At 48.7% G+C, this 11,207-nt stretch overlaps 1 protein-coding gene across 5 annotated transcripts in view; it reads left to right on the top strand.

Annotated features, from left to right (window-relative positions):
- The first annotated feature begins 933 nt into the window (after nucleotides 1-933).
- The window catches only part of Ubr5 (ubiquitin protein ligase E3 component n-recognin 5), a 158,411-nt gene continuing 148,137 nt past the window's right edge, over nucleotides 934-11,207 (top strand). For 4 of the 5 annotated variants that reach the window (XM_045144168.1, XM_045144167.1, XM_004663034.3 and 1 more), the window contains exon 1: nucleotides 935-1,094. In XM_045144168.1, coding sequence (XP_045000103.1) covers nucleotides 1,033-1,094 — 62 coding nt within the window. In that variant the 5' untranslated portion in view covers nucleotides 935-1,032. Of the gene's footprint in view, nucleotides 1,095-11,207 lie in introns of all 5 variants that reach the window. The other variant, XM_045144166.1, reaches the window with a different exon arrangement.

Genomic DNA, 11,207 nt, shown 5'->3' with positions numbered 1-11,207 from the left:
ATTAGCCGATTTTACGCTTCCAGTTTCAGCACCGCCGCGGGCTGTGGATGCAGCACGAGACGCGACCCCCGGAAGCCCTTTGGGGGCGTCTCCAAAGCTCATCAGGGCCGCCCCAGGGAAAGGAGGCGCTCCGAGAGAGCTCCGGGAGCCCGGCTTCCCGCGGGGCCGCCGCGTCCTCGGGCGTCCGTCCGTCCGTCCTCCCGGCGCGGACACGTGCTCTCGGGAGCGTCCCCCCCCCCCCAGGGGCCGGGCTCGAGGTCGGCGCGCGCCAATGAGCGCGCGCCTTACAGCGCCGCGGCCCGACATCGTTAAGCCGCCCAATCGCCGGGGCCTGAGCGCCCGTTTCCCGGAGCCCCGCCCCTCGCGGCCGCGCCCCCGCCCGCCCGCCCGCCGGTCTCCTCCCTCCCTCCCTCCCTCCGCCCGCCCGCCCCTCCCTCTTCCCCTCCCTCCGTCCCTCCCTCCCCCGGCGCCGAGCCTGCGAGACGGAGAAACTGGGGCAGAAGTGAAGATGGCGGCGGCGGCGCAGGCGGCGGCTCCTCGCCGGTGACGCTCCCTCGCCGCGTCCCCTCGGTCGTCCCGTCCGCCGCCGGGACCCACCCCCCGCCCCGCGTCCCACCACCACCACCACCACCGCCACCACCACCGCCACCACCGCCACCATCACCACCGCCATCACCACCAGCACCGCCCCCTCCTCAAACCTTGATTCGCATCGCAGCCCGCGCCCGTCTCCTCCCTCTCTTCTTCCGCCCGTCGTCCTCTTCCCCGCGACGCCCCGGGGCTGCCGGCGCCGGGCGAGCGCCTGGCGCGGTGATCCCGTCCGTCCCGCCGGGCCGCGGACACGAACGCCGGGACGAGGACGAGGACGAGGCGGCGGCGGCGGCCCCTGCGCGTTCGCTTCCCTCCATCGGGGACCACCGGCAAGAGGTGGTGGTGGCGGCGGCCGTGGGCTCCGACGAGGGCCAGGGAGTCGGGGGGACGGGCGAGAGCGGGAGGGGCTCGTCCCCGGGACGCGGACGTGCGGCCAGCACCATGACGTCCATCCATTTCGTGGTTCACCCGCTGCCCGGCACGGAGGACCAGCTCAATGACAGGTAACCGTGCTGGCGGCCGGCCGGGTGGGGAGGAGGGGCGCCGGGCCCCGGCTTCTCCCCTCCCCTCGCCCGCCCTCCCCTCCCCCCACGGGCCGCGCCGGGGCCCGGGGCCAGCGCTGCTGTTTACCCGCCGGCGGGGCCGGGGGAATCCTTACTGCCCCCTGTAGGCCCCTTCCGGGGCGAACTTGTGGTCGTGGGGTGCGGGGAGCGCGCTGTGGACGGAGCCCGCGGTGGGGGGGGGGGGAGACGGCCGGGCGCGCCGCAGACCCTTCCCCATCGGGGGTTGCCGGGCCGGGGCGGGGGGGGGAGGGGAAGGGGAGGGAGCGCCTCCGGGGCTGGGGCGCCGGCATGGTGGTGGGGGGCAGCTCCGGCCTGGGCTCACCCCCGGGGCCGGGCTTGTAATCACCACCCGGCCCAGGCCCGAGGAATCCATATTAGTCAAAGTTGAATTGAGACAGACAATGCGGATGGGGGATGGTGGAGGTAAAAAGAGAGGGAATAGGAGGAGCGGGGCGAGCCTCCCCCGACCCACCCCGGGGCCGGCTGCCTGGGCCTGGTTTCGCCCCGGGGCTGCCGGGTGAGCTGTGCGTCCCGTGGGGTGGTCTGCACTCCGGGCCATCTCCAGGCGGGGTGGGGGAGGCGATTCCCCACCGATCCGCGGGGGTGGGGGAGGGAGAGAGGCAGGCAGCGCCATGATTATTATGGTTGTTGTTATTATTATCAAATGTGAACCCCTGCCGTGAGGTTGGGCTGTCCCGGGAGAGGGGATGGGGCGAGGCGGGGCTAGGGTGGTGGAGTGGATCCACTTTGCTCGCCTTCCTTGGAAATGGTGTTGGCAGCGCCAGCTCTCGAGCCCCCTTGGTGGGTGAGCGCTTTTTTATTTTTATTTTTTGTTGTTGCTGTTTCCTTTTTTTTTTTTTTTTTTAATTCTAACGATAATGTTTTCCTGAGTTGTAATTTGACAGCTGAAAACCGTGCGTGGAGTGTCAAAGGAAAACTCTTAACGTTGGCAGTTCGCAATGCTGCTTTTCTCAACCCGCTGTAAATTTCTGGGTTGGGTTTGCCTCTGGACGGAGGAGGAATTTTGATTTAAAAAAAAAAAAAATTTCCCCCTAAGGCTTTTTTGGTTTGGATTCTTCTTCCCTTATCGTCAACCCCTGTTCCTTGCCAGTTTGGGATATTGAGTTGCAAGACCACATGCTGTCCCGGAGCTGAGATAAAACAGGAAAAGTTCCTTCACTGTTGGAGAAGAGACTGGGAGCTGGAGGGACGCCTCCATTAAAGCTTGTCTTAGAATCTAAGACTCTGATCTAATGATGGGACAAATGTTTACAGGTCAGAAAGTGGGGCATTTTAAGCCTCCCTTTTCCACCCGAATGCGTCCCTGCTGCCCATATCTTTTGAGTATAGAAGGCCACCCGTGTCCCCAGCTTAGAAATGAGATGTAATTTTTGCTAAGTGACCAACTGTATGACTTAAGTTGTCTGACTCGGAGTTAGTTTTGTGCTTCCCCGGGGAAAGGAGAGACCTAACTTGCTGAGATACTGGCCTCTCCTGTCTTGAAGTCAGAAACCACGCTAGGTGGGGCAGATGGCTTTTAAATCTGAGCTGGTGGTGTCGTTTTCAGCTTTGGGTGTGGATTTGTCTAATCTTTACTGTAGCCATATTGTTTAAGTATATGTTTGTGAAACATGGAATGCTTTTTGAAAGCATTACCTAGTTGGAGTTGTCTTGTAAAAGTTCATCTAAACTCGGAAATAACCTGTAAGTTATCTAACACTTTGTTAAATGGTAAATGGTCCTCACTCTGTTTCATTAGAGGTAGTTTTAAAGACTTCAACAGAAGTCTTGTAAATTTTCGAACCAGGCTGGTAGCTTGTTGGTGTTTGTTGTGTAACTGAGAAAAGTGCATCAGAGTGGATAGTAGCAGGGCATATACTAGTCCTAACCTTGTAAGAACCCCAGCTAGCTTCTGCATTTCTGCATGCTGAAAGACATTCTTCAGTTGTGTGGGGCACTCTTTTTTTTTTTTTTTTTTTTTGAGAACAGAGTCTTGGGTGTGCAGACTGACTTCCAAATTCTTCGTAGCCAAGGATGATCTTGCACTTCTGAGCCTCCACCACACCCACCTGCATATGTGGTTCCCCGGGGCTTGAATGTAGGGCTTCCTGCTTGGCAGGCATGCATTCAACTAGTTAAGCTATGTTGGGCACTTTAACTTTTTAGTATTCCTCATACATCAGTCACCTGAGAAGTTTACTTACACATAACTTTTTTTTTTTTTAAGGCTACCCCTCCATTTTCAGTGTAGACACATAATCATCTTGTATTTATTTCTTTTGTGTTATTAAGTATTTGTGGCTTTGTGTTTCTTAAAAAATATCCATTTATTTGCAAGCAGGTACAGAGAGACAGAGATAATGGGCCTCTAGCCATTGCAAATGAACTCTAGATGCATATGCTACTGTATTGTGTATCCAGCTTTATGTGGGTACTGGGGAATTGAACCCTGGGTGGTTAGGCTTTGCAGCAACCGCCTTAACTGCTGAGCCATCTGCCCAGGCCCCTGCCCCTGTTTTTTGGAGACAGGGTGTTCCTATGTTCCTCAAACTGCTGTTGAGCTCAAAATCCTCCTGCCTCAGCTTCTGAGTGCTGAAATTACAGGGCAAGCACCCTAACCGCTGAGCCACCTCTCCAGCCCAGTGCTGAGATTACAGATGTGCACCATCATACCTTCCTGTGAGTTTTATGAAGAGAAAAGGCAAGTGGATAGAGTTAACAGTGTGTTGCATTAAGGTGGCAGATGAGGAACTAGTGAGGCCCAGCAGGTAATATTTTAGTCACCTGTAGTTGTATCTAGTCGCCATAAATGAGCTTTGTCTGTTGAAGGTGGTGTAGAGGTAGGTAGGGTGCCTTTGTCTCCTTTCTTTCTCTTTTGTGGCTTGCTTTTTTTTTTTTTTGAGATGGGGTCTCACTTTAGCCCAGGCTGATCCGGAACTTTGTAGTTCCAGGTTGTCCTTGCACTCCGTGATCCTTCTACTTTTGCTTCCTAAGTGCTAGGATTAAAAGTATGCCCTACCACATCCACCTTCTTTTTATTTATTCCTATATTTTATTTTTTATTAATTGAAAGAAAGAAGCAGAGAGAGAGAGAATGAGAATGGGTGCACCAGGGGCTCCAGCCACTACAAATTAACTTGTGTTACTTTGTGCATCTGGCTTACGTGGGTCCTGGAGAATCGAATCTGGGTCCTTGGGCATTGCAGGCAAGGTCCTTAACTGCTAAGCCAACCCTCCAGCCCACACACCGAACTTTTTTTGTGGCTTTTTGAGACGAAGTTTTATGAAGGCTGATCTTGAACTAGGGAACTAAGTACCTCTACCTTCCAAGTGCTAGGATTACAGTCAACAGCCTGTAGTACTGACAAAATACTTTCCATCAAGCTGGAATTAGAAAAGAGTGTGCTACCACCGCGTCCTCATTTTAATATGAGAACTGTTGCCCATGAAAGTCGTGAAAGGCTTGGGGAGATGACTCAGTGGTTAAAGACGCACGCTTACAAAGTCTGTTTGATTCTCCATTAGCCGCGTAAAGCCAGATGCACAAAGTGGCGCATGCGTATGGAGTTCATCTGCAGAGTCAGGAGGCCCTGGTGCCCCCCCCCCATAAATAAAAACAATTTAAGAAGAAAGTCACAAAACACACACACACACACACACACACGGGGGGGTGTGTATGAATAGATAGATTTTTTTCTTCACAGTTAAAGCTGTAAGACTAGACAAGTTGTATGGAACTGCACAAAAGATAACTGCCGGTGCTGGCCTAGCTTGCATGAGGTCCTGTGTGTGCAGGAATCTACCAAGAACCTGGCTGTGCATCCTCAGGGAGCCCTCAAGTGCCTTACCACCAATGCTGCAAAGTGCCTGGGAAGGGAGAAGTCAGGTGGACCATTCTTTAATGAGCGGAAGAACCAGGCTCAGGCTTGTGGACTTTATCCAGGGATGCACAATGAGCTCCTGCCCAGATACATGTGATCTGTCTTCTGACTTTTTTTTTTTTTACATCTAGGACTTTCCTCACTAGTCCACGTGGCCTGCGTTTGAGAAAATTTTGCCTGTCTCCCTGACTTTAGAACAGTCATATGCCTGCAGTTTGGATTGCTCCTCCCCTCAGGCTCTCTCTGGTGTTCCACATTAACTTAAGTTTTTGTCAAGGTTTTTTTTTTTTTGGTTTTTCGTGGTAGGGTCTTGAACTCAAGGTGATCCTCCTATCAGATCCAGCCTCCTGAGTGCTGGGATTAAAGGTGTGAGCCACCATGCTTGGCTCTTGGCTAGGAATTTTTGTCTTCTTAACCCTGGTTTTTTTTTTTTTCCTTTTCCTCTCCCCCCCCCCCCCCAGGTAGAGTCTCTGTAGCCCAGGCTGACCTAGAATTCACTATGTAGTCTCAGGCTGGCTTCGAACACAGCCAGTTTTTTAAAACCCTTTTCTAGAGCTAGATCAGGAGTTTTTTTGAAAGGTTTTTGGGCTTGGTATGGCTTGTCCTCAAATTGCTCTTCAAGATTACATTTGGTTACAGTACAAACCAGGGCCCATTGTTTGACTATGTCTGGAATTTTCCTGTGAGCTTTGCCTTTTGGCATTATAATGCATTGTGAAATCATAAAGAGACTTGTTTGTCATATCAAAAGATTTTCTTCTCTTTCTCCCTTAGGGTGCTGTAAGGCTGTAAGGTAAGAGAATTTGGAACTGGTAGGCAAAGTACCTACCTCGAGGTCAGGGAGGGACAATTTAATTGAAATAGGGAAGACACAAATACTGTGGAATCTGTAGAAAAGACTATAAAAAGATTCTTTTAATCCCAGCACTTGGGAGGCAGAGGTAGGAGGATCCCTGTGTGTTCCAGTCCAGCCTGAAACTACATAGTGAATTCCAGGTCAGCCTGAGCTACAGCAGTGAGACCCTACCTTTGCCCACCCTCTATCCCCAGAAAAAAATAAGACAGTTACTTTGTTACTTTTTCTATATGCTGCCTGGTTTTCCAGTAGAAAAGCAGTTACTCAGTCCATAATATTTATAATGGAATTGAACCCAGGATCTTATGAATGCTAAGCAAGCTGTACCATTGAGTTATACCTCTAACCCCCTAGAAAGGTGCTTAGTATAGAATGAGAAATGTAACATGAGCTTGGTGGCTCATGCCTATGATCCCAACATTTGGAAGGGTGAGGCAGGAGGATTGCAGCAAGTACAATTTCAGCCTGGTCTGCATTGGAAGTTCCATGCTAGTCAGGCCTTCATAGCAAGACCCCACTGGAAAAACAAAAATCCCTCTATTTGTAGTCCTAAATGTGTGATTTTCACCTGATAGCATTGTTGCCCCAGGGTGTATTTGGCAGTGTTGTGAGACTTTTTTTGAGGGATAGTCCTGCTCTAGTCCAGGCTGACCTGGAATTCACTATGTATTCTCAGGCTGCCGTTGAACTCACAGCAATCCTATATGAGTGCTGGGACTAAAGCATGTGCCACCACTCCTGGGGCTACATTTTTTGTTTGTTTGTTTTGGTGCTGAGGACCACTCATCCTCTGAGCTAAATCCCCAACCCCTGGCTACATTTTTATTTTATTTTATTATTTTATTTGAGAGAGCAAGAGAGAAAGAGGCAGGGAGAGAGAGAAAGAATGGGCATGCCAGGGCCTCCAGCCACTGCTAATGAACTCCAGATACATGAACCACTTTGTACATCTGGCTTACATGGGTCCTGGAGAGTTGAACTGAGATCCTTTGGCTTTGTAGGCAAACGCCTTAACTGTTAAGCCATCTCTCCAGCCGCCCCCCCCCCCCATTTTAAATTTTATTTTTAGTGCTAAGGGTTGAACCTAGGTCTTTGGGCATGCTGTAGCACTGTGCTATGCTTTAAGCCTGGACCGTTTTTTAAGAATTTTTTTTTTTTTTAATTTTTACTTACTTACTTGAGAGTGCCAGACAGAGAGAGAAAGAATGGGCACATCAGGGCCTCCAGCCACTGCAAACGAACTCCAGATGCATGTGTCACCGTGTGCATCTGGCTTACGTGGGTCCTGGGGAATGGAGCCTCTAACCACAGTCCTTAGGCTTCACAGGCAAGCGCTTAATCACTAAGTCATCCCTCCAGCCCATAACGTGGACCGTTCTTTTTTTTTTTTTTTTTTAATTCATTTACCAGAGAGAGAGAGAGATAAAAAGAATGGGAGTGCCAGGGCCTCTAGCCCGTGCAAAGTCCAGATGCTTGCACTACCTTGTGTATTTGACCTTAACTCCTAAGCCATCTCTCAAGTCCTAAACCTGGACAAATTTTAATTGAAAAATGTGTGCAGGTACCTGTGTGTCTGTGTATGAGAGGAGAACTTTGAAGGCCGTCCTGTGCCTTTTTTTTTTTTTTTTTTTTTTTGGTTTTCTGAGGTAGGGTCTCACTCTAACCCAGGCGGACCTGGAATTTACTATGGAGGCTCAGGGTGTCCTCGAACTCACGGCACTCCTCCTATCTGTACCTCCTGAGTGCTGGGATTAAGGGTGTGCACCACCACGCCCAGCTGTTGCTGCTTTTTTTTTTTTTTTTTTTTTAAGCATTTTGTTTGGGTAAGGAAGACAGAAAGGGCGTGCGAGTGCCTCGAACTCCAGATACATGCACCACGTTGTTGTTTATCTGGCTTTGTATGGGTACTTGGGAATCAGACCCAGGTCATTAAGGTGTTGAAGGTGAATACCTTAACCACTGAGCCATCTCGCTAGCCTCTTTTTTAAAAAAATTGAAACGGGATCTCACATTGGCCTGGAGCTTGCTCTCCCAGAGAACTGCAAGGATCTTTCTGTCTCTGCCTACCCAGTACTGGGATTACAAGTGTGTGTCTCCATATCTAGTATTTTTAGGTGGGTTCTGGGGATCAAACTCTGGTCCTCAGGCTTACAAGGCAAGCACTTTACCTACCTACTGTGCTTTCTCCAGCCCATGGCTGCCACATTGCTTTTGGTCCCTAGTGGATAGAGGGCAGAGATGTTACCTAAATTCCTTAGTGTTCAGGGCAACTCCCCCACAGCACAACACTGTCCTGGCCAAAAAGTCATTTGGTCTCAGCTCAGAAACCTTGGCCTATTATCTCCAGTGCACATAGTCGTTAAAAATAAACGTTATTTATTTATTTATTTTTTTGTGAAGGACAGTTCAAGAAATATTAAGTTCTTAAGTTAGTCTTTGGCAAGTATCTTAACTCCTGAGCCATTTAAAGTTAATTGAAATTAAAGTTTTAAGTTAGTCCTTCAGTAACTAGACACATTTCAAGTGACTGGAGGCCACATAGATAGTTTCAGTACCTTTTGGGACAGTGCAAATAGAGAATAGTGCTGTCTTTTTAGAGTCAGCTGGAGAGCATTGATTGGAGGGGCACATGGTCAGCAGTCATCATCAGAACTGTGTTTTGGTTTTTTTTTTTGAGGTGGGGTCTCACTTTTGCCCAGGCTAACCTGGAATTTACTTTGTAGTCTCAGGTTGGCCTTGAACTCACAGCAATCATCCTACCTCCCAAGTGCCTCCCGAGTGCTGGGATTAAAGATGTGTACCACCATGCCCTGCTAGAACTGTTGGATTTTAAAGACTAGAACATATCCTTGCCCACTTAGGAGCCAGAAGGCATGGCAGGGATTGAACTGAGCTGAACAAAGGTTATGGAGGGTCGAGATTATAATAATTAAAGCTGCCTAAAATATCAGTGGGCTGTACCTAAAACAACTTCTCCCTACAAAACCCAATAAACCAAGCTGGGTGGTTCACACCTTTAATCCCACCAGAGGCAGAGGTAGGAGGATCACCCTGAGACTACATAGTGAATTCCAGGTCAGTCTGGGCTAGAGTGAGACCCTACCTCGAAAAACAAAACAAAACAAAACAACCCAACCAAACAAACCAAAAAAATCAAAACTTCACCCAGAACAAACTGAATATTAGGCTGAATGTGATAAAGCATCACATAATTAGTGGGATTCTTACTGGTTGACTATTGAGATTGTTAGTGCTTAGAAAATTAATTCAGTAAAGTTGAAAAAACGGTGTGAATAGCCCAACAAAAAAATGGAAAATACAGCCTGGTGTAGTGGCACACACACACCTTTAACCCTAGGACTTAGGAGGCTGAGGTATAAGAAGCGCCATGAGTTTGAGGCCCGTTTAGGGCCACAGACTTTCTGTCAGCTTGGCTAGAGTGAGACCCTGCCTCGGGGGGAAAATTGAAAGTAAAGACAAATGAACAGATCCAATTTACAAATCAAGAAAACCATTGCTAAATCAGAGGAAGAAGTAAACAGATACTAGTGAAGGGAAATTATATGGTCATACAAAGGAACATGATATGCAGGGTAGATTTGGAGTGTTCTAATGGAGTTAGGAAAGGGGGGGTTGTTTTCCATAACAATTAGGTTATTTAGGAAATGTTTCTAAGGGAAATACTGTCAAATTACACTTGTACGTTTTTGTTTGTTTTGAAACAGAGTGTTGCTATGTAGCCTAGGGTAACCTCCAACAGCTCTTTTGTCTGCTGCCTGAGTGCTGGGACTATAGGGGTCCACCACCACACCCGGTTTTTATTTATTTCTATAGTCTTTTGAGTCAAGTTCTCATGTAGTATGCTTATTAGATAGCCAAGGATGACCTTGAATTTCTGATGTTCCCTCCATAGTTGGGTTACGTAATGCTGGGGTTCTAAACCAGGGCTTCCAATGTGCTAGGCAAGCACTGTTACCAACTGAGCCACATCCCACCTTATGAAGGAGAGCAGGGAGGGAGCATGTGTTACAGGAGGGGGTTGTAGGTGACTTTTCCATTCTATCAGACATCTGATTAAGGAAAGACTCCAGTTACTGCTCGAGTTTCGGTAGTTTTGGTGCCTTGCCATCCTTGTAATTAGGAATTGTTGATTTATTTTTGTCACTTTTTTTTGTCTTTGTCTTTGGAGGTAGGGGCTCTATGTAGTCTCAGGCTAGCCTTGCACTCATCACACCCAATGTCACTGAGTTTTAAATAAGCCTTTTGTGAAAATTTTTAAAAATATTTTTTCTTATTTGAAGGGGGCGGGCAGGTAGAGAATGGGTGCAACCAGGACCTCCAGCCACTACAAATGAACTCTGGATGCATGCACCACCTTGTGCAGCGGGTGTACATGGGTCCTGGGGAATCAAACCTGGATCCTTAGGCTTTGCAGGCAAGCATGTGCCTTAACTGCTAAGCCATCTCTCTCTCCAGCCTAAAAATTTTAGCATAAACAAAACGAGAGGAAAGTAGTGCAGTGAACGTCGTGTACTCCATCACGCAGCCTCGTCCCAGTCTTCTTGGCTCCCCACGGTCAGGCGGGCTCAGTTGAAAAGTCTTCAGTGCTTCTTAATGGTGACACCCCGAAGATACCGAAAAGTACCTTAGTATCAGAACCCAGTTTATTCAGGTTTTCCTGTTGTCTTAGAAATGCTTTTTGATAGCTTAGATAATTTTTCTTAATAAAGTCAAATGGATTCTAACAAGTTAGAAAATTTGTCATTCTTTTTGTTATTGTTGTTTTCAAGGTAGGGCCTCAAGCCCAGGCTGACCTGGAACTCCCAGTACCTCTGTCTCAGTGTGTTCTGGGATCAAAGGCAGGCATGTTCAACCACACATGGCTCAAATTTACCATTAGCAATTATTATTATTTTGGTTTTTCAAGGTAGGTTCTCACTCTAGCCCAGGGTGACTTGGAATTCACTATGTAGTTTAAGGCTGGCCGTGAATTTACGGCGATCCTCCTACCTTTGCCTCCCGAGTGCTGGGATTAAAGGCGTGTGCCACCATGCCTGGCTAAGAAATTACTTGAGGGGGCTGGAGAGATGGCTTAGCAGTTAAAGCATATGCCTGTGAAGCCTAAGGACCCAGGTTCAATTCTCCAGGTCCCACATAACTTAGAGGCCCTGGTGTGCCCATTCTCTCTCTTCCTCTTTATGTTTCTAATAAATAAATAAAATAAAACCTTAAAAGAATTATTTATTTGAGAAAGACAGAAAGGCAGGGGAGGGAGGGGGAGAGAGAATGGGAGTGCCAGGGCCTCTAGATGTGTAC

The sequence above is a fragment of the Jaculus jaculus genome, chromosome 2 (genome assembly GCF_020740685.1).
Source record: "Jaculus jaculus isolate mJacJac1 chromosome 2, mJacJac1.mat.Y.cur, whole genome shotgun sequence".
In the NCBI taxonomy this organism is placed as follows: Eukaryota; Metazoa; Chordata; class Mammalia; order Rodentia; family Dipodidae; genus Jaculus; species Jaculus jaculus.
This window is presented reverse-complemented; position numbering and strand designations above follow the sequence as displayed.